Here is a 24,485-nt window from a genome sequence, read left to right on the forward strand (position 1 = left end):
GTTTAATTAGAGAGCAGTTGTGTCTTGTGTGAGAAAACTTGATTCATTAGAGGAGGCCCATTTCACATTACATCATCTTCTAACATGAGGAGGATTTCTGTTGATACCATGACGAGGACTATGAGAGTGACTATGAGAATAACGCCTTCGTGGTGAGACGGAACCGTGATCTTCTGTTTCCTCCATAACCACCGCCACCACAATACCAACTACAGGTCAAGGTCTAGCCTGGAAAGCCAATTCAAGGCCTCATCCGTCACCTTGTGGATGTCCAGTAGGCCACCACCGTGAAATTGGCGCCTTGGGCAGTCGTACACAATATGAGTAATCGTCTGAGCCACGGGAGAACAATCACAATAAGGGTATTGTGATAATTTATACTTGAAATAATTTATGTAGAAGGTAGCCACATCTGCCCTGAATAGTTCTGATCCTGTTTATTGATGACCAAACCTTCCTAGGAAGATCAAAACCAGGCTGCGGAGCACATAGATCTTCTACCAGGAAGCCGTTTGTTGGTAGATTGTTGGACCAGTATTCTCTCCATACAGTATATCAGATATTGATGGCAGCGCAGCTGAAGAGAGTTCGTCCATGGACCAGAGAGGCTTTCTAGATTTGAGGCGAAGACTAGGTGGGTTTATGAGAGTCTGGTGTAGGGGCAGGAGTGGGTTTCTCATTGCTTTATTAAATTCCTTAATCGAGGCTTGTCTTCTCCGTATGTGTGGTGGAGCAATGTTAGATAGAACAGACAGCCAGGAGAGAGGGGTGCTTCTCACTGTCCCACTAATTGTGCGCATGGTAGAGTTTAACTGGGTGTCTATAATGTTAGTGTGTGTACTTCCTTCCCAGACAGGGGCACAATATTGAGCTGCAGAGAATGCGAGGGCTAGTGCGGACGACCTTAGGACTTCTGCACCACAACCCCAGGTTGTTCTAGCAAGCCTTGAAATTATATTATTTCTGGTTTTAATTTTATTGGAGAGGTTGATGACGAGCCTTTTATAGGTTAGGCTTCTGTCCAGGCTCACCCCAAGGTATTTTGGGTGAGGCTCGTGTTCTACCATTTTTTCACAGAAAGAGAGGTTGAGTTGTCGATTCGCCTCTGCATTGTACAGGTGAAATACTGAGGACACTGTTTTCGTTGGATTTGGCTTCAAGTACCACTGCTTGAAGTACTCTTCCAGGGTGTTCAGGTCCGTATTCAAGGGGTTGATTCTAGGTTGGTAAAGGAGGTGGATTGATGTAAGATCGCTAGGTCATCGGCGTACATATACTTCCTTGATCTGGTATGAGGTATATCATACACGTAGATGTTAAAAAGTATAGGGGATAACACAGAGCCCTGAGGAAGACCGTTGGGAAGGAATCTGGGCCTGCTCTTTTTTCTGCCAATATGGACTCAGATCTTTCTTTTGGAGAGAATAGAATCAAAAAGTTGGAAATTTTTTTTTCACTTTATAATATTTCCTAGTTTTAGGAGGAGGCCCCTGATCCAGACAGTGTCATAAGCAGATGTTAGGTCAATGAAAGTGGCTCCAGATTTAAGTTTCTTCTGGAAGCCTGCTTAAATTTGAGTAAATTCATTGAAAGCAATAATCAAAATATAGTTCAATGAATGACAACTCAGCAAAAGACAGCTTATCAAATTGACTAATTAAGTGAACGACAATTAACCAAGACCAGTTCGTTAAATCAAGTTTAAAGTTCGTCCTCAATCCATAAATAGTGATTTGCTTGTCATTCTCCAGTGGAAAGAGAACCAAATATATCTTAGCGCTACTAAAACATTTCCTTGTCTTTATTCTAAAAGAAAATCACAATCTTCCCCTTACTTTTGATAATATTCATATCTCCAGTGAGGATCAGATTTCTCTTCTTGAACTGAATTATATCTCTAGCGTTTAGGGAACACACATTAGGTACGTAGCAGGCGTTCAGAAATTTGGTAGCCTCTTCGGTTGAAGGCACTTTTTCTTGCTTGTATGACTCCTATTACTGTACAAATCCCCCAAACCGTCCACCTTAGGAACACTCTTCTCATATTTGAAGTGGTTTAACAAAAACCTAAGGATGCTTAATGCATACAGAAAATGTCATACGCTAACCACGCTGCCTGATTGCCCGAGTGATTAGCATATCCGCTCTCCAGCCAAAAGGATGAGGATTCGAATCCTACCTAGGACATGGCGTATGTTTGATTGTCTTCCACCTTCATGCATTCATTCATACAAATTGTGTGTGTGTGCGTGCGTGCGTGCGTGTGTGTGTGTGTGTGTGTGTATATACAGGGTATCCCAAAATTCAGGCAAGAAGTAATTTTGATAGAAAACACAGGTTTTTAATTAAAAATTGTAATTTCTTATTGATTCATAAAGTATATAGTATAGGGTTATGCATGGAATAGCATATCGGGTAAATGGCCTCTTGCGTGAATTTTGGGACACCCTATATATAGGCTATATAACCTTTATATATATAAAAAGATAAGACGAAACTTGAAACGTTTTTATGTCACGTTTTTTGTCTTACCGGCTCACCAGCCCGGAACTCGGGGGGATTGGGAGCCGTAGGCTCCAGGGGGGGGGTGACACCCCCCAGTATATATATATATATATTTGTTTATTTTATTTTTTAGTCAGTTTATTAAATAATAATATACTGACTAAAAAACCGAGAAAGGAAGGAAAAACTTTAATAAACACGACTAGTTTCGTCGGAAACTAGTCGTGTTTATTAAAGTTTTTCCTTCCTTTCTCGAAGTTTTTAGTCAGTATATTATTATTTTTTAAAACATATATATATATATATATATATATATATATCAATGTGGGTCAGCTTAACATTCCTAGCTCAACAAATGATCTCTCTCTCTCCTTTACACACACATACATACTGACTCCCTTCAATCAATTTCTCATAGCTGATCTGTGTCAGCAATATGCCTTTTCCATAGATATTTTCATGGATGCTACCCGTGAAAAATGCCATTACTAAATCTGTACCATACAGAAAATTATCAACCAAATTATGGAGCGGATCGTTCTTAAAAAATCACAACGTATATAAAGGAGGTTCATTTCATTCCAAAAACACAGTAAAGTTTTCAGAAGAATAAGGGATCAATTTCTCTCCTGGAAGACTTTAAAAGCATAATTAACGTTATTTTAGATATAAACAAAATTGTCATAGTTATCTTTATTGACTTGACTAAAGCATTCGACACACTCATAGATGCAATTATATTAGAAAAGTTGAAACATGTTGGAACAGGTGAGCCTCTCTACAAGTGGTTTAGAAATTGTTTTCAGAACAAATAAATAAATCACACTTATCCGGTCAATCGTAGTAGAGAGTTACCAGAGTAACCTATGGAATCCCACAGGGAGCTGTTCTCCGTCTCCAATTTTATATGCATGATATTAACCAATTACCTCTCAAAGGTAAAATTTTCCAATATGTAGACGATATAGCTACAGTGTCCATCCAATAATGCAAGCCCAAACAAACAAACATGCAACATGATATTCAAGTTAGGTTCCAAAAGTTTCCGGCCTGACATACAAAATTCGCACCAATTTTAAAAAGCGGAGCATGAGAGATAGCGCCATCTGTGGGGGAGCTTAGGATACCAGTTTCAACTCTCTATCCATCATTAAGTTGGAGGCACTCGTTTGATTAACACATGGCACGCTAAGTGGCTGTAATGTTAAAAATTGAGTATGCCGCACTGTGATAAAGTTTTTCACCAAAGAAGGGCTTTCTCCAAGTGCTATCAAACAGCGATTGGATGGTGTTTATGGAAAAGCTTCTACTTCACATTCCTGGAAGATTTCACATACCTAATAAATGCTGCATTAGGTAAAAAACAGAATACTATTAGTCGTTTTCATTGACCTAACAAAAGCGCTTGACACACTAACACACAAAACCTTGTCGAACAAACTAACATATTGGAATCGGAGGTCGTCTGTTCTAGTAGTTCAAAGCCTACATGAAAAACAGAAAGCACATCACAGTGTAGGATCAGTGCACAGCAAAGAGGTACCGGTAACCTGTGGAGTACCACAAAGAGCTGTTCTTTCTCCCATTCTATTCAACAAATACGCACACGATATTATCCATCTTCCCTTAAAAAATAAAATCTTCCAATAGGCAGACGATACGGCCATAGTATTCATTCACAACACAAATACCACTTACACAAATACGCAACACGACATTAACTAATTCACTAGCTGGGTAACTGAAATAGGCATATGTACTCGTATATAAACTCTGAAAAAACAAAGCTAATGATATTCAAAAATCCCCAAAATCCTACGCATAGACACAAAATATCTCATTGTCCAATATTCATCCTCCTATACACAAAGCCGATCCTAAAACCACAACCATCACACAGGTGAAAACAACACTTCAGTTCACTTGGATGTTGATCAAAGCTGGAATAGCCATGCAAACTACCTACACAACAAACTCAATATAATAGCAAGCAAACTATATAGATTAAAATACATTGCTCCGACACACACACACAAAAATACTAATCTATAAAGCATTATGCGAAAACATTTAAAGATACGCAATTGCATCATACACATTCTGCACAGACTAAAAATCTTTAAAGATTACAATAGTTGCAAAATAAAATGGTAAAACTGATATTCTGGGAACAAAGAGAACAGCCCACACTTACACGAGCAGCAAGGACAGAACACAAAATATTTAAGGTGAAAAACTTATGCCACTACATAGTTATGCTAACACATTACTTCCGTCCAACGTACAGAGTAACCAGAACAACATATTAAATAACAAGACCACAGTCAACAAACTACATAACCTATAAGTATTGTAATCACTACGGAAAGTCACTAGAAACTTCTACATACCTGGCATGATAAACAAACTGCCATTCGACGAGAGAAACCTAGGGATCTACAAAGCTGAAACAGGCGCTACATAAATATTATAGCCAGACTGAAAATTAGAGGGAAATTTCTCTCTCTCTCTCTCTCTCTCTCTCTCTCTCACACACACACACACACACACACACCTATAACAACCCCATCTCAAACACCATTACAAGGACATAAACATAACATATCTCAATCCAAGCCACTTTGCAAAAAAAGTTAAACCGTGTCCAACCAGTGGTAGTCCGTGGGCGCTTGTACTCGTCCATGATATATATATATATATATAGAGAGAGAGAGAGAGAGAGAGAGAGTCATGCCTCGACTTACGCCAGGGTTCCTTTCCATTCAGCAGGATGTAAGTCGATACATTAAATCAACAGAGTTATAGGGATTAGGAACTTAACCGTATTAAGTATATTGTCATTTTAATTTTTAAACCTAATTATAAAACTGTACTGTGCGTTACTGCCACTATAAATCAGAAGAATAATGAACCAAAATCTTCCTGCACAATCACATCTTCATTACCTTCCCTATGTGAAGGACCAGGCTGCGGCTCTTCCTTTTCTCGTTCTTCCTCTTCTGCAACGCGTTGTTCTTTCAGTTCGACCAATTCTTCGTTGGTCAAAGCTTCAGGAGCAATTTCCGAGTTCATCATACATTTCGAGGTTCAGATTTATTGCTAGGGCCACTATTTCTTCACTCAATTTACAAAGATCTTCATTTTTTTCCAAAACTTCCAAAATCGTGCACAACCCTTTTTAATGTCTTTTTCCATATGCCACTCATACAATGAGAGGTCACTTCGTCCCAAGCCACAGCAATATTTTAATAGCATGAAAAATACTGAATGCTTTCCAGAAATGAATGAGAGTCTGGTCATTTCGTTCAGTGGCAAAAATGGCTTGTGAAAAAGTTCTCTGTAGATAACAAACCTTAAACACTGCAAGAATCCCCCACCCCGATCCATCTGTTGGATCAATGAAGTTGAATTAGTGTTTACAAGGAAAAACATGACCTTGACCTTGGTGAAGAAAATCGATATAGGACGGATGGCCTGGAGTATTATCTAGAATTAATAAAATTTTAAATTCTACATTTTCTTTCACACAACAGCTTTCCAATTCACTCGCATTAGAGTTGTAGGCATCAGCAAACCATTTTTGAGTCATCCATGGCTCCTTATAGTATATCTCTGCTAATGAACTGGAGGAGTTCATTAGCAGAGATACACTTGATAATGCTTCCTAATGTTTTTGAAGGCTCGTAGACTCTCATTCTGCCATATCACAAATGCTTTCAGTTTATATCCAGCCACATTACCCCCCCCCTAACAGAATCGCAATACGGTCATAAGTTTTAAGGCATAGATTTATGCCTTAAAATATAGCTTTTTATGGATGAATGTCCGCTGGGACATTTTTTCTCCGCAACAAGAAGGTCTCATGCATAATAAATATTTGCTGCGGCAAAGAATTTCCTCCGTAATAATTTTATGCAATTTCTTCACAAACTCCTTGGCAGGCTTCTCATCGGAACTTGCAGATTCACCATACATTTTCACATTATGCAGCGCAAAACACTGCTTGATTCTCATGAACCAACCGGAAAAAGCGTTGAATTCGTAGTCGTAATTGGGTCCTGCTTTCTCCTTCAACATGTTGAAGCATTATCTAGAATTAATAAATTTTAAATTCTACATTTTCTTTCACAAAACAGCTTTCCAATTCACTCGCGTAACAGTTGATTAGGCATCAGCAAACAATTTTTGAGTCATCCACGATTTCTTATTGCTCCGATAGTGAACTGGAATATAGTCATATCATATGGTTATGGTCATAGCGCGAAGGGGTATGCGCTTTTGGTTCAAGTCCTCTATCCATGATGCAAGTTACTTTTCCATATCACCGATAAGACCTTGTCGTTGCTTCGTCACTATCGTTGATTTAATGGAAGCAGATTCTTTCACAGCCTCTACGATTTTTATCCTTATTTTTGAAAATGTCCGTCCCTGTAGAATAAGACCTTTCGAAGTCATGTGCGATCACATTGACGGACTTAATAGCTTCATATTGCTTTATAACTTGCATCTTCGTTTCAAGATCAATTTCTCACCTTTTTTTTTCCTGTGATTCTTGACTAGATTTTTTGATTGGACGTCTAGGGGCCATGTTGCACAAAATATCGCGAATAATATATAAATAACCTATTTCTCAAACACAAAATCAACATAGGAATAACTGTTGAAGACACATGCCGACTGCCGAGGGAGATTACCGCTGAATGCGCTTGCCACTGTGCATGATGCATTGTTGCTAAGTATACAAATATACAAATAACAAATTAATATACAAATATACAAATACAAATTAACTAAATATTATTTAGTTAATTTGTATTATTTAGTTTTTGTATAGTTTCGTTAATTTAATATTATTTAGTTAATTTAGTTAAATTAAATTAACTAAATATTTATACAAATTAACTAAAAGCTAAATATACAAATATACAAATACAAATTAAATATACAAATAACCTATTTCTCAAACACAAAATCAACATAGGAACAACTATTGAAGACACATGCCGACTGCCGAGGGAGATTACCGCTGAATGCGCTTGCTACTGTGCATGATTGCATTGTTGTTGCTAAATAGAAACCTTTTTACTTTACGTTCGCTTGCGTCTTGTTCGAAACTATGCCGAAAATGTTATTTGTTCCCATTTGGGATTCACGGGGCGTATATATATATATATATATATATATATATATATATATATATATATATATATATATATATACACAGGTATCCCTTGCTTAACGCGGGATTTGATTAACGCGGCGAAATAAGTTGCGCCAATCCCTTGATATACGCGGCAAGTTTTGATTAACGCCCCTGCGGAGTTCGCAGCTGATCTGACAGATAGCTGTGCATTCATATGTTCGAGTGATATTCCGCACTGTTTTTTGCTGTCAGTTTGGTTTAGCACATGTTATGTAAGGGTTTGTGATACTTGACAATAAATTGTATCTGAGAGATACCGCGACCTTCGATGTCAGTATAGTATGGATTTTTTTTTATTATGCTTTGAATAAACTGAAAATAACTGAAAATAAATAAACTATCATGTATTACTGAAATAGAGAGCCAAAGCTTATTTATCACACATGTCCTCTAGGAGATGTGCTTTAATTACGAAAATACTAAGGAAGGTGATCTGGAGCCTACTCCATCTTTACTACGAGTTGCCTTTACCAGGTTGCATCCTCCGAAACTTTAAGTTTCTATGTATTCGGCACGAAATTCTTGTAGTTTCTATATTCGGCTATGAAATAATGTTGGATTCAATATCCACTTAATTTGTACCATCATATGTTATATTTGCAGTGTTTTTTCTTTATGTTTTATTGCTTGTTTGCCGAGGTCTGGAGAGTCATTTTGCTTATTATCGTAGAATGTATGCCGATAAGAAACTAAAACTGTTCAAACCACTCTTGATAACTTTTGATAAAAAAAAATTGCAGTATATAATGTAGGTACAAGTATTTATTAAACATTTCCTTTGCATTCATTTTTTATCTTACCTAAAAGAGTACCATATGAAACGCATTATTAATAGAGTAATCGATCATGGACGAATTGTAATATTTACCATTGATTATTAGATTTGATTAACGCGGTAACATCGAGGGATTAATTAACCGCGTTAATCGAGGGATACCTATATATATATATATATATATATATAAGTTTCCAAGCACATATATATATATATAAGCAGTTAAATCTACACTTGGCTCGTGAAACAAAACCATTAAACCACCGCAATCTATTATCTTCCTCAGATAAACTTTGAGGAAGAAAGCAGAAACGCCACCCAAACAAACAAACAAGTATATCAACAAAATGTACTCAGTAACTTGTATACTGAATTTTTGGCGAGAAGTAAAATATCTGTATTAAATATAGAATCTATAAAAAAAAATTGAAAAAAAAAACACACAAAAGACAAAATGCAGAAAAATAATGCATATTAATATAAAATCATTCCATTATTATTATTACTATTGAACTGTGAATTGTATGCACATTCAAGCCAATCCATATGTAAATATGGTGAATAAATAGTTAATTAGTTGTTTTTTTTTAATGTATAATGATATTTATAGAGAATTAAGTATTGTGCATTTTGTACTGTACAGAAAATATGTCTAATGTATATATATGTAAATACTCTGTATGATAATAAACCTTGTCATTGTCAAAAATTATTATTATTATTATTATTATTATTATTATTATTATTATTATTAACGTCTATACATTACTTACTAATTGTAGCAAACTGGAAGCAGCACTCAGTGCTAAAACTTGTATTATTGTGTGATGTTTTTGTTTAGCTGCTTTTTTGACCATTTACTAGCTACGTCCTGAGAAGACAACGTCTCAGGACGTAGCTAGTAAAATGTGATTTTCCGAGAGATGGGTGATATTTACTAGGTTGTTTCATATTTCATCTAAGACCGAAAAATGATCAGAATCATAATGAGCAAAATGAATAGCATAAAATTTTAGGCAATTCAGATAAAAACCACTTAATCCCAGCGCGAAACTACAATATGAAATCGGCAATATTAATAACATGAGTTAGCCGATCTGATACGGGGATGACAGCTTTTACTTCCACAGATACGGATCTTTTATTCAGCCAAACAGGCACGCAGTCAGTGAGAAATATGCGAGAGAGAGAGAGAGAGAGAGAGAGAGAGAGAGAGAGAGAAACTTAAAACTTACTCCTAACCAGTCGGTCTGATGCACATTCCTGCTGCAGATCCATCTGATCGAGTGCGGAGCAACCAGCGACGAGAGTTGCATATTCAGAACAAGAAGGCTTACTAGCGTCATCGATAGCAACCAAATGGCCAAAGTGATGATGAGAACCTTCCATCGAATAAATTCCAGCTAAGGGACAATCCAGAGAGCCAGACACCTGAGCTAAATAAAATAAAAGGGAGAAACAATAATGTAAAATTAGACCTTTGATAAATCCAGTGTAAACGTCTTAATCCAAATGCATCTATATAAATTATAAAATTCAATCGGAAATAAAAATGTTCAGTATTTAGATGCGCAAAACAGTAACTGGCAAACTACTCTGATTTTAATGAAATATATAATGTTGTGATTAGGGTTTCTCATTTTTACATGAGTGCTACTAAGACCAATAGATTTCATTTTACTGACTTGTTGCTTAGCTCTCCAATGAAACAACGTCAGAGAGACAAGCAGCAACAAACAGAAATGCCAAGAAATGGAAAATACGATTTGCCATATCATGAATGTCTTAGTAGCAGTCTTTTCAATAATCAAAGTTGTGATGGCATTTAATAGTCTACTAATTCTTTTATCAATGTTAAGTTAAGATTTTAAAATACTTACTTGTAAGTGTGACGAACTCGGCTTGAGATGAGTCAAAGTGTTGGTTATTGCAGGCCTCTGAGGCGTGAGAGTAAATTTTTCCTGAAAGAAACACTCAGTTTGAAAACATGTATTACTGTTTGAGGAAAGGGGGAAATCAGGTTTTAACTTAAAAAAAAAACAGCTAAATATTTTTTTTGCCCACCCAAAAAGGCCTATAGTACAATAGCATTATATAATTAGCAGGCTAAAAAATGTCACACAACCTGTAAACGCTGTTCTAGAAACCAAAACCAAACATTCAAACAGACCAAATTATCAACTTTTTCTGCATACAGTATATGTTTTTCCTTGGTCTTCTTTTATTCCATCTACCTGCGTGCTATGGAATAGGTTTTTTAAATACGGTCTTTCACAAAGACCGCACCCTCTACCTATTCAAAAAGAATATCAGTACGTTCTTTCTCCTCTCTGAACTGTCCGCAGCACGAACGTGTTGTAGGTTCTGAACCGCCCTTGTGTAGCGATATTAAATATGCACACAAGAGAGAATACATGCAGTTTACATACTTGAAAAATAAGATTAACTGTCGTATCGTAGTGTGACTTAACTTTCTCTGAAGACAAGTCATTGGCCATAAAACTCCGTTGAGCCTAGCACGTTCAGAGAGATGATGTATACTCACGAGCCAAAAACATTATGACCACCCAACCTGTTTATGGCAACCAGGCTGCACGCATATCCGCAAATAGTGATGGAAGTAACTAGGTATAGTGATTGCTCTGGATTTTTCTCATGTTGGAATTATGATTGGAACAGCATTGGAATCTCTGATTCCCATTTAAAACCTTGATCGCTAATTATTATGGGAATTCTTTCGGATCCTGTGCCGTGAATGGATATAGTTCGGTAGATCTTCTTGGATATGCTCTTCTAGGTTTGAAGAGAATATCCAAGCATTCTGTGTGCTTCCCTGATCGAATGATTCTCCTGATTTGAATATCGTCAATCATTTGTGGGATCATGTGGGATTCTAGCTTGACGACTTTCTCTCATATATTCATGAGTCAAAACATTATGTCCACCTACCTAAGCGCATGTTGATCCTCCTTCATGAGTCAAAGCATGATCGCATGATTCTCCTGATTTGAATATCGTCAATCATTTGTGGGATCATGTGGGATTCTAGCTTGACGACTTTCTCTCATATATTCATGAGTCAAAATATTACGACCACTTACCTAACCTCATGTTGATCCTCCTTTGGCCGAGATAACTGCTTGCACAAGTCTTGGCATTGAGGTGTCCTGCAGTATGCTACAAAGAATAAGGTTCCGGTCGATGTGAGTGACTTGCACGGTCACCGACCTCCGGGACTTATTCTATGGTTTAGTAGTCCGTGCGGTTAGTAATGACTTTGCGCTTTGCAACCATATGCCTGGGGTAGGAGTGTCCTAGGTTCGATTCCCGTCGTTGATTAAGGATCTTCCTAAGCCATAGCCTAGCCGGTCTTGGGTGTGGACAACAGGGTTTTTTACACTAGTTTATCTGGGGATTTTCAATCCGCAAGCAGGCAAACAGGCCCCGTGAACACACAGGGTACAATCATATAATATAGCATTACTACCACAACGCGAACCCTGATGCCGTACTTCGAGACTTCCAGCGTTTGAAGGATAAGAGAAAAGGTCTATTGACAATAACAAATCTTAGAAAAATGATTTTACGATTTGAAATTAGCGGATCTTGAGCAGTGAGGACAGGACAAGGGCACAAACGAATTATTCTCAATAAGCTGACAAAGTTGCAGCTACCATCCTGGAACACGGAATAAATAACGCACAAGGATTTAGCAGCGCTCGGACAATTAGGTATGCCATACTCAACTGTGCGGATAATCCTCGTCGAATGCTAGGGTTTCTCCCCTACAAGATCTTCTATACTCAAGCTTTGTTTCATGGTGATGCTGAAACTCGATCCTGACGTTTCTAGCTCGAATGGAGATGGATGATGCACGGTCGTGGAAGATCTTATGGAGTGACGAGGCACATTTTTATATATATTATAAAAGCTAAGAAATTAGAAAAGGAGTTTATCTGCTTTAAAGAGGATCAATATATAACTGACTAGTGTGTATTATATATATTAAATAAAATGTATTTCATTCCACTCTGAAAAACCGAACGTACTTATTTGCTAACCCAATATTAGGCACCAAACTTTTCTTTGTTTAGAAAAAAATATGGATCCTTATTACAAGACTTAGTTCCTTATTTTCAAATTCTACACGATCAGTATGCAGAATTCATGTTCTTGGCGCATATAATACGGCCAGGAAGGCAACGGGAAACCACCTTGTTCATAGTCATTTCCCTAGATGGTGGTGGTGTATATATAGCTGCCCCTAAACAGCTGCAAGGCTATAACCACAACAACATGGTTATATAACCACAACAACAATTATAGTATAAATATATTTAATATATATAATACAGGTACGAATGATTTGAAAGGAGATAAAATGGAAATGATAGAAGACCTGAATAAATTGTTTGAGGAAGCAAAAGAAAAGAGTGAGAGAGTTAGAATGATTAGTCTTTTGCCACGGTATGACAGTGAAATGTTTAAAAGGAGGGCCATAATTGCGAATGATTTTATACGAGGGTTATGTATTCCACAAATTCCACACCACTCATCAGTGGTGTGGAATTTGTGGACGTGTAAAGTGAGTTTGATGGGCGAAAGGATCTATACAAGATGGATGGCCTGCATTTGAATGGTTATGGTGTAAGAAGACTTGAGAGAGTGTTGCTGAATGTAGTGAATGTGCAAATTCAGGGAAACCAGATTTGTTACGGGGGGGGGAGTAGATATACAGTCCTTAGGAAGGCAATTGAATGTAAGAATGAATATAATATGCTAGAGCAAATAAGGAAAACAAACCAGAGTGGGATAGTTAATATAAGGCATCAAGGTAGGGTTGGGGCTAATGGGGGTCTTAAATTCATGTACACTAATACTAGGAGTATTAGGAACAAGAAGGAAGAGTTTTTGGCCATGGTTGGCACTTCCAGACCACAGGTTATTGGTATTAGTGAAACATGGCTGACTGTAGATGATATAGCTAGTGGGATTGAATGTGATGGGTATAGTGTGTTCAGGAATGACAGAGAGAATAAAATGGGGGGAGGAGTATTGTTGATGATAGCTGATGAGCTCCAGCCAAGGAGAATAGAAGTTGAATTGCAGGATAGAGAAAAGAGCACATTTGAGGCCATTTGGTGTGAGATTGTGGCTAGCAGAACTAAATATACAATTGGGTGCTGCTATAGACCAGGTGATGGAAAAGATGGTGGTGACAGTATGCACAAGCAAATAGAAGAAATGAGTGGAAGGAGGGTGATTATTATGGGAGATTTCAACTATGGTTGCATTGATTGGAGTGAGGAGAGACACACGGGAGGAAGGAATTGGATTTTATGCGGTTATTAAGGGATAACTATCTGCGACAGCATGTAATGAAAAATACTAGGGGTCAGAGCGTGCTTGACCTAGTAATTACATCTCAGGATTTGGCTGTAAAAAATATTACCACATTGCCACCAATCGGTGAGAGTGATCATAGGGTCTTGACTTGGGAGGTGGCTAAAGGTGTAGAATTTTCAATTAAGCAGGGTACATGTGGAATTATCGGGCAGGAAAGTATGAAAAGCTTAGGAGTTTGATTGGCTCAGTGCCATGGCATGTACAACTGTAAGGACTAGAAGTTGATAGTGCATGGGAGGTAGTTAGGAAGTGCTTGCATGAAGCAATGGCTGACTGTATACCTAGAGTCCGAATAATAAATCAAGTAGGGGTTAAATGGAGGAATAACACCATGAAGCTTGAGCTGCAAAAAAAGAAACAACTATGGAGGGAATTTAAGGAGAAAGGTGACCGGCAGGCACATGAACGGTATAAAGCGCAGGCCAGAAGGGTGACGAGTGTGGTAAGAAAAGCAAAAAAGGATTACGAAAGAACATTGGCCATGCAGGCTAAAGAGAATCCTAAACAGTTTTTTAGATATATTGCAAGTAAAAGACAAAATGTATATGGCAGATTGATTTTAAAGAGTACCGATGGTAGGGAGGTAACCGAATCAGTAGATATTGTAGAATTAATGAGTGAGCATTTTGCAAGTATATATCATCCAGGTGGTGACACTGCAGTAATGAATGAACCAGTAGATTATACGGGAATTGTGGTGAATGAAGTGGAGGTGAGCAGTCTATTGCATGACCTCAATGTCAATACATCTGTGGGATTGGATGGTATACCAGCTCGTGTAGTACGAGAAGCAGCTAAAGAATTGTCAGTACCCTTGACCATTTTGTTTAATTTGAGTCTCGGGTCTGGGTTAGTCCCGAGCGGGTGGAAGGAGGGGAAAATAGTTCCACTGCATAAAGGTGGTTCCAAGACTGCTGTTGTAAATTACCGACCGATTAGCATATCAGGAATCATTGTCAAGGTCTTAGAGAAATTAGTCAAGAAAAGAATACAGAATTGGATAGATGAAAATGGGATATTGTATGGGGGACAACATGGTTTTGTGAAGGGTAGATCATGCCTCAGTAACTTGCTCACGTTTTATAACACAGTGACGGCTGAACTGGATAGGGGTAATGGGTTTACAGTGATACTACTGGACCTTGCCAAGGCCTTTAACAGGATACCACATGGAACCCTAATCAGTAAACTGGAGCAGATGGGGATAGATATAGGGTTGGTAAGATGGATAGGAGGGTGGTTGAAGGAGAGATACCAGAGAGTGGTTTATTCAGGAGTGGAGTCAAAAAGACGTCTTGTGACTAGTGGAGTGCCGCAGGGCTCTGTTCTTGGACCACTGCTTTTCAATTTGTTCATCAATGATATTGGAAAGGATTTGAGAGGAAGTGTTCACTTGTTTGCTGATGATGCAAAGTTGGGTAGAGCAATTGTGAGTGCACAGGATGTCAAAAGTTTACAGGATGATTTGCATAGTTTGGAGGACTGGGCTAGGAAAAATGGATGTCAGTTTAATGTGGCAAAGTGTAAGGTTATGCACTTTGGGGTGAAAAGAACAGCAGCAGTATATCGCATTGGTGGAACCGTACTCCAGGAGATTGATGAAGCCAGGGATTTGGGAGTGCTGGTGGATAGGGAGTTGAAGTTTAGGGGGCACATAGCAAAAGTGACTAAAACATCTCACCAAATCACTTGGCTTATGAAAAATACTTTAACATGCAGAGACAAACAAGTTGTTGTTTCTCTGTATCGAGCCTTGATAAGACCCCATCTGGACTTCTGTGCCCAGTTATGGGCACCAGGGTTTCTTCGTGATGAGGAGGAAGTGGAGAGGGTTCTGAGACGAGTGACCAAGATGATAGCAGGACTGTGGAATGACCCTTATGAGAATAGGTTGAGGATTTGTGGGTTACAGAAATTGGACGATAGGCGAAGGAGGGGTGATATGATTAAGACATTCAAATTACTGAAGGGTTTCTATAAGATTGATCCAGAAGATATTTTTGAAAATATGATTGGTGGTGGGAGGACTAGGGGCCATGCATGGAAGCTGGGCAAGAGCGTGGTTGACAAGGGTGTTAGAGCTAGGTTTTTTACTTGGAGAGTGGTGAATGAGTGGAATAAGCTTTACGACCGTGAATGAGTTCAAGGCAAGATATGATAAATACTGTGTGAATGTTGAATAGTTGTTCCAGGCATGATCTTAGGGCCTCCCTCGATGAGTCTGTCGACTCATTGGAGTTTCCCGGAACAATAATAATAATAATAATAATAATAATAATAATAATAATAATAATAATAATAATGTTTCTGATATTATTTTCTGTTGGAGACGTTTTACACTCTGTAGAACTTCATTACTTTCATAAATTCTGATATTCGGAGTTTACTTGATGCTAAGAGATAATCACTACTGTAGTCGTTATTTGTCACGTAATCAACAATATCAGAGATTGTCAGAAACCATGCTACAGAAGGGTTCTGACGGATATTAAACCCTATGCTTGGTATACATTTCACGCTGGTATTGTCTTTCTTGCTTTATCCCTTTACTGTTTTCTTTATTTGAGTAAAATAAAAATAAATAAATAAATAAAATGAAAGCTAATTATATTAGGCACCAAACGTTTCTTTGTTTAGAAAAAAATATGGATCCTTATTTCTTGGTTCCTTCTTTCAAATACAACACGATCAGTATTGATGCACAATTCATGTTCTTGGTGCATTTCGTACGCGTGTCATTAAATGTTGTCTAGAGCAGTTCTTCCAAAACGTCTGGATGTCAGGGCCCTTTTGGAAAAATTAAAATATTTCACGGCCCACCTCGAAAAAAAATCGTAATATAGGCATATATTATTATAATATTTATTGTATTTATATTCAATACAAACATACGCATTTGACATGGCACATTATCTCATATTTTTATATAGATAGATATATTATTATTGTACATTTGCAGTACAAGCACATGAAACGTAAAATAATTAGTAATAAAGAAAGAATTAAAAACATAAAGTAAGTTTAATAACAATTTAATGCGATGGATGTGTTTCAATACTGCTACACAAAAAGTCAATATCAGGTGAAATATTTGAAATTGTAATTCTTAGATTTCTGCTTTGAAATGAAACTTATATGAATAAGCATATATTTACTAATATTCATTAAGCGCCGAAATACTCAGGAAGCAAAATTTGTGAACCCCCACCAATGCGTAATTTTTTTACATTAAAATATAAAAAATAACAAAAAAGAAATAATAAATAATAAAATTTAAATATGTTTCTTTTAAGATAAAAAAAATCTACTTATTCTTAAAACATTTTCAATTTGTTTTCATTATTTCACGGACCTCCTCAATAAAAACCTACGGCCCCCAAGGGGGCCGCGGCCCACAGTTTGGAAATCGCTAGTCTGTATCACTTGTCTTAGAAGATACAATTCAAGAATGATAAAATGATCGAGTGCGTGATCTTTAGGAGGCAGCTGCTCTGTAATTAACAATATTCCAAGGTGAACGATTCAAAGAAGACAAATCTTTATACAGTATGCTTAATGTAACTTGAGAACACATGAATAAATTTTATAGGAGAGGCCTCAAGGTTAACATATATATATATATATAGTTATAGTCATGGTTTTTCTCGTGTTTCTATATATGTGTGATTGATGCAGTCTAATATTTTGGTCCAGTTTCAAAGGTTTTATTAATTAACTTTGCATTATGGGGACGAGGCGTGGAATATTGTTAATTACAGAGCAGCTGCCTCCTAAAGATCACGCACTCGATCATTTTATCATTCTTGAATTGTATCTTCTAAGATAAGTGATACTCTAGACCAGCGATTCCCAAACTGTGGGTCGTAGGTTTTGTTGAGGGGGTCCGTGAAATAATGAAAACAAATCGAAAATGTTTTAAGACTAAGTAGATTTTTTTCATCTTAAAAGAAACTTATTTAATTTTTATTATTTATTATTTCTTTTTTGTTGTTGTTTTTAATATCAACGTCAGATTGTTATATACTTATTATCAACTGGTTAATTCAATGAATTGCATAATATTAGGTATTTTATCTAACTGTGTTTAGGTGAATGGAATTTATTGTGTACCAGTTGGTTACCATATTGATGTCGTATTGCATGTTGCAAGTATGGACGAATACTATAACTATGAGCCTCCGACTGTTCTACGGAGGCGCATAGGAATACTATACCTATAAGCCTCCGTAGAACCTTCGGTATAGACGAAGCCCTGTGGTCGGAAAGATCTGGGTTCGATTTCCGTCCATGACGTGAGGAATCTATCTGGTCTCTTTCGACTAAAGGTGAGTTAACCGTTCTCATGCGGAGATGGAAGTTTTTATCTTCTGGTAACACGGGTTTTTCATCCCTCAAAACAAGCAAACCGGTCCCGTGAACACACACGGCTACAGTTATAAATACTTACGGCAAGTAAGGCAACGGGAAACCACCTTGCTTCATAATTATCTCCCTAATAATCAGCTGCAACCCTCTCAAAAGAGAAGAGGCCACAGGATTAGGACAATACCTATGCCATTTGTGTTGGAAGATCGTTACTCAAATAAGTAGTCGGCTAATATCATGTATAATGTAAATGTTGAAGAAAACTAGAGAAAGAACTTTCCTTGAGGATCTTCACAGGTTACATGTCTCTACTGCTGCTTGATTCGATGCATGTGATTTGTTATCTGCTTTAAAGCAGATAACCACCTTTTCTAATTTCTTAGCTTTTATAATATAGATAAAAATGTGCCTCGTCACTCCATAAGATCTTCCACGACCGTGCATCATCCATCTCCATTCGAGCTAGAAACGTCAGGATCGAGTTTCTGCATCACCATGAAGCAAAGCTTGAGTATGGAAGATCTTGTAGGGAGAAACCTTAGCATTTGACGCAGGATTATCCACACAGTTGAGTATGGCATACCCAATTGTCCTAGCACTGCTAGATCTTTGTGTGTTATTCATTCCATGTTCCAGGACGACAGCTGCAACTTTGTCAGCTTGTTAAGAAATAATCCGTTTGTGCCCTTGTCCTGGCCTCATTGCTTAAGATCCGCTATTTTCAAATCCTGAAATCATTTTTCTTCAGTCTTATCAGAATGACGCGAATCAGTTTCGGTCTTCCTTATATCCACCAAACTTCAGTGAAACAGTAAGATTATGTAGATATCACGTGATTCTAGCGCCGACTCTATGCTGTTGGCAGAATTTTGTCCTTTTTATTTATTATTATTATTTATTTATTTGTTTATTTATTTATTTAATTTTTTGTAAATCAAAACCTCATATTCCAGAGTGCGCGTACGCTAAGGGTTGAATTTCATTCAGTACATTTTTTTCGCTACAAGGCTCTGTACATCTCCTCTTTAATTACAGCCACTCTGTACAAAGCCAGCAGACGGTGTGTTAGCATTTCGTGGAATCTTGATCAGACTTCCTCAGGTTGAAATACAGGGACAGATCTATTACCATAAAAGCAACATTTACATGAGCAAAACTAAGAAATTATAAGTATCGACTTGTTGAAGTTTTATATGTGAATTACGGTCATTTATCGAATAAAAATTAATATATATCACATTCAAAATTCCTGTATGATTTTATTATTAATACCTCCAGGGAGTCCAAAGACTCATCCATGGAGGTCACCACTCAATTCACCATCGCCATCTGCTGCCCATTACCATTACTAGTATTTTTCACAGACAATCACAGAAATCCATACCTATGGCAGGATTCGAACCTGCAGCCTTTTGACGGCAGCGGATATGCTAACCACTCGGCAAACCAGGCCGAATAATAACGACATGGTTAAGCTTATATTAAATAAAACAAAACTTTATTAAACCTACAAATGCTTGAATAGTTTGGTGGGCCGATAGGTAGACTTCATCAGGAACGTGCCTATTTTTCATAAGATTAGAACACCTAAAGACGTAAAACGTATCACAGTAAGCAATAAAAAAAAAGAAACAATACAACGGATGAAAAATTAAAATCAACAATGAAAGCGTTAAGGCAGGTATACTAGCTGATGTTGTCAATGTTGATTTTGATGTCACGGATTCGTGATTCGGCCTAGTTTGCCGAGTGGTTAGCGTATCCGCTCCCGTCAAAAGGCTGCGGGTTCGAATCCCGCCATGCACATGGATTTTTGTGATTGTCTGTGAAAAATACTAGTAATGGTAATGGGCAGCAGATGGCATTGGTGGATTGAGTGGTGACCTCCATCAATGAGTCTTTGGGCTCCCTGGAGGTGTTAATAACAAAGACCCCCAAAACATTTTCGCCCTAATAATGCATTGCGTAAACTCCGGCTATTTCTCATTTTAAGGAAAAATCTATAAACAAACCAGCGGCTTAGCTATGGGAAGCCCATTATCTCCAGTGTTAGCCAACATATTCTCGAAGACTTTGAAGAAAGAGCTGTTTCAAGAGCTACATTAAAACCCAAACTGTGGCTGCGATACATGGATGATATCTTCCTCATCTGGGAATATAATCAAGAGAATTTACAAACCTTCTTAGATCATTTGAACAATCGCCACCAAAACATCAAATTTACGTCGGAACTCGAGGTGAACGGCATCCTAGCCTTTTTAGATTTAAAGATAACTACGATGCCTGATTGTCGCAAATTTTCGATTTTTCGAAAAACAACTCACAGAGATAGATACTTACATGCCTCCTCTCATCACTTTCCTCCGCAGAAACTCGGTATTATTTCCGCTCTGGCCCATCGAGCGAGATCTCTAATTTCAGAAGAAGAAGATCTTCAATTAGAACTTAACCACCTAAAAAGCACCTTCCTAAAGAACGGATACCCACCTCAAGGCATTGCGAACCGTCTATACCCACATACGCCAACTCGGCAAGAAGATAACTCCAATCCTAGTGAACACATTCAATTACCATACGTAAGTTCTCTATCACCAAAATTGGTGAAAATTATGAAGAAATTTAACATTAGAACTTACTTCACCACCCTACCAAAACTTCGTTCTTTCATGAGTCAACTCAAGCCAAAACATAACCAACTTCAGTTCCCAGAAGTTTATATAATGATCTGCAGTTAAGGAAAACCATATTATGGGCAAACCGATAAGTCGGTCTCACTCTACGTCTCGAAGAACATCAACGTGATATCTCTTACAACAGAACCCGTGCAAGCGCCATCTCCAGTCATGTCCTTTTCTCTGCCAACTGTAATTTAGAAGAGCGTCAACACCAAATAGATTGGAATCTTACTACTGATATCCATAAATGCGCTGACGAACTTGAAAGACGCATCTTAGAATCAAAAGAAATATTTCTGGACCTCTCACACATGAACACCAATTTAAGTTATAGCTTACCTGACTCACACACCGCAGTAATTCAGTTCTGGCGCTCTCGAAATAGTTCCTACTCACTAACGCCTCACGCTAGACCGCTAAGCGGAAGCTAGTTCAAATTTGACTGTGGTTATTCCTAGCTTGTTCATATGAGAAGTTCATGTTTTATCTTGCTATTTTTCCAGTTTGTGGTAATTTGAACACCTGAAGAAGTCGGCATTCCGATGAAACTAGTTAGGTTTTAATTAAAGTTTTTATCTTATCTTATCTCACTGTTCCTAGTCAGTAAAATTATGATTAAAACACACACACACACACACACACACACACACACACACACACACACACACACACACACACACACACACACACACACACACACACACACACACACACACACACACACACACACACACACACACACACACACACACACACACACACACACACACACACATATTATTGAAGTTAGGATTTACTCGGGATGTATACATTTATAAAATTAATTTAAATGACTAGAACTCGAGAAAGTATAACAAAAACCTTTAATAAATCATGACTAGTTTCATCGGTGCTCTGACTTCTTCAGGTGAGAAATAAAAAACATAATCAAAATAACAAGGTAAAAAACATGGACTTTCCAGCCTAATAAAAAGTAGAATAGTAACAGACATATTTGAATAGGTGACAGCGTGCTACCGTTGGCATGAGTTGAATGTGTGCGACAGCTAATTTTAGAGCGCCAGTACTGGATTACTGCGCTATGGGAATCAGGCAAATTGTAGCTTAGATTGTTGTTCGATTGTGAAGGATCCAGAACTATTTCTTTTGATTCGATAATTCTTCTTTCAAATTCATCTTTGCATATATATAAATTAGTAGTGCGTTCCCAATCAACTTGATGTGGCTGTTCTTCAAGGTTAGAGTTTGCCGAGAAGAGGACATGACCGGAAAGGGCGCTCGCTCGTGTCCTACTGTAAGAGATGTAACGTCTATGCTCCTCAAGACGAAGTGAAACAGATTTATCTGTCTGGCCAAAATAAGGTCGACCACAGTCGCACAAAACTTCATAAACACCAGGAAAATGCAGTTGGTTGTGTTTTGGTTTTGGTCGACTCAGAAAAGAATGAAGTTTTGGCAGAGTAGTATAGTCGGTCTTTATGTTGAATTTCTTCATAATCCTAGATAGTTTTGGGGTAAGAGAGCTGATAAATGGCAACTGTATGTGAGTGATAGGGTTGGATTCATCTTTTGTCGAGGTTGTTGGAGTGGTCTCAAACGTTTCGTGATGTTACAAGATGAATATCCATTATTTAAGAAGGTGTTTTTCTGGAAGTTAAGCTCTGTTTGAAGGTCCTTCTGTGGAAGTGAGACATCTTGCTCGATGGGCAAGGGTGGAGATGATGCCCAGTTTCTGAGGAGGGAAGTGATGAGAAGAACCATGCAAATATCTATCAGTGCGGGTGGTTTTTCGAAAAATTGAAAATTTAAGACAGTCAGGTAATCTGCTGATATTTAGATCCAAGAAGGGGAGAATGCCGTTAATATCTAGTTCTGATGTGAATTTAATGTTGTGATGTTGGTTATTTAAATGGTTAAGGAAGTTTTGCAGTTCCTCTAAACTGTGGTTACGCTACATTGATGACGTCTTCCTTATCTGGGGACATAGTTTCGAGGAACTGCTAAACTTCCTAAACCATTTAAATAACAAACATCAGAACATTAAATTCACATCAGAACTAGAGATTAACGGCATTCTCCTCTTCTTGGATCTAAAGATCAGCAGATTACCTGACTGTCTTAAATTTTCAATTTTTCGAAAAACCACCTACACTGATAGATCTTTACATGGCTCTTCTCATCACTTCCCTCCTCAGAAACTGGGCATCATCTCCACCCTTGCCCATCGAGCAAGATGTCTCACTTCCACAGAAGAAGACCTTCAGAGCACCGATGAGCTTAACTTCCTGAAAAACACCTTCTTAAATAATGGATATTCGTCTCGTAACATCACTAAACGTTTGAGACCACGCCAACATCCTCGACAAGAAGATGATTCCAACCCTATCACTTATATACAGTTACCATTTATCAGCTCTCTTACCCAAAACTATCTAGGATTTTGAAGAAATTCAACATAAAGACCGACTATACTACTCTGCAAAAACTTCGTTCTTTTTCTGAGTCGACCAAAACCAAAACACAACCAACTGCATTTTCCTGGTGTTTATAAAGTTTTGTGCGACTGTGGTCGACCTTATTTTCGACCTTATATATATACAGGGTGTTCGGGATAAATTTGACATATTTATAATTAATTATATTTTTCCGTAAGTTACATGTATTAACACACACTTCTCTTCATTTAAAAGTTTGGACCCTTCTTCATTCATATACAAGATGTGAGAAAGGATGGATAGCTGGAACCCTCCTGAATCATGGAAGAGAATAACTTGTATCATGATGATTCGTGCCCGCCATCAAAATAAGGATATTACGACTGCTGCCCAATGCTCCCTGAATACAGTAAAAACAATCAGGCATGAACTAGAGACTTGCAATGGTGACTACGAGGATGTAGCAAGAAGAAAGATCCCTAGCAGACGATCTGATTGCGTTCGTACAGCAGAATTCCTCGCAAATCTGCAGGAACAGGTGTTGAAGAACCCTGGCATTGGAATTCGGGCTTTGTTCGTGGAGTTGCTAACTGTAGTCAAGCCCTGGATAACAAGGGTAGCCAATGGTAGGCCGTATGTATGACAGCAGGATTCGGCCCCTTGCCACACCTCTGGGAAAAGTCAAAAATGGTTGTCTGAAAATTTCTACGACTTCACCAGTCCAAATGTTTGGCCTCCAAACTCCCCAGACCTTAACCCCATGGATTATTTTGTATGGGGCGCAGTTGAAAAAGACACCAATCGCACTTCCAGTAATACAAAAGCCCAGTTAATGGATAAAATTAAAACAGTTTTAGCGGCCCTTCCCAGGGAGACTGTAGCATCAGCTTGTTCGAGGTTCCGAAGCAGAATTGAAGCTGTGATCGATGCTAATGGTGGTTATTTTGAGTAAATCTTGTTGATAGTATTGTAATTAACTCTGCCTGTAATGTTTTTTGTCAATTCATTAAATTTAATAGATACAAAGAAGATTTTCTTTTTCCTTACGAAACTGTCAAATTTATCCCGAACACCCTGTATATATATATATATATATATATATATATATATATATATATATA

General features: G+C 37.7%; 1 protein-coding gene across 1 annotated transcript in view; it reads right to left on the reverse strand.

Annotated features, from left to right (window-relative positions):
• LOC150097433 (uncharacterized) overlaps positions 1 to 24,485 on the reverse strand; it is a 364,972-nt gene that overhangs the window by 20,834 nt on the left and 319,653 nt on the right. Inside the window, exons 10-11 of the mRNA XM_090407059.1 lie at positions 10,364 to 10,444; positions 9,719 to 9,919 (exon numbers count right to left, since the gene is read on the reverse strand). Coding sequence (XP_090263185.1) covers positions 9,719 to 9,919; positions 10,364 to 10,444 — 282 coding nt within the window. The remainder of the gene's footprint in view (positions 1 to 9,718; positions 9,920 to 10,363; positions 10,445 to 24,485) is intronic.

Source organism: Typopeltis vanoorti, chromosome 17 (assembly GCF_054136105.1).
Source record: "Typopeltis vanoorti isolate ZY-2024b chromosome 17, IOZ_Tvanoo_1.0, whole genome shotgun sequence".
In the NCBI taxonomy this organism is placed as follows: domain Eukaryota; kingdom Metazoa; phylum Arthropoda; class Arachnida; order Uropygi; family Thelyphonidae; genus Typopeltis; species Typopeltis vanoorti.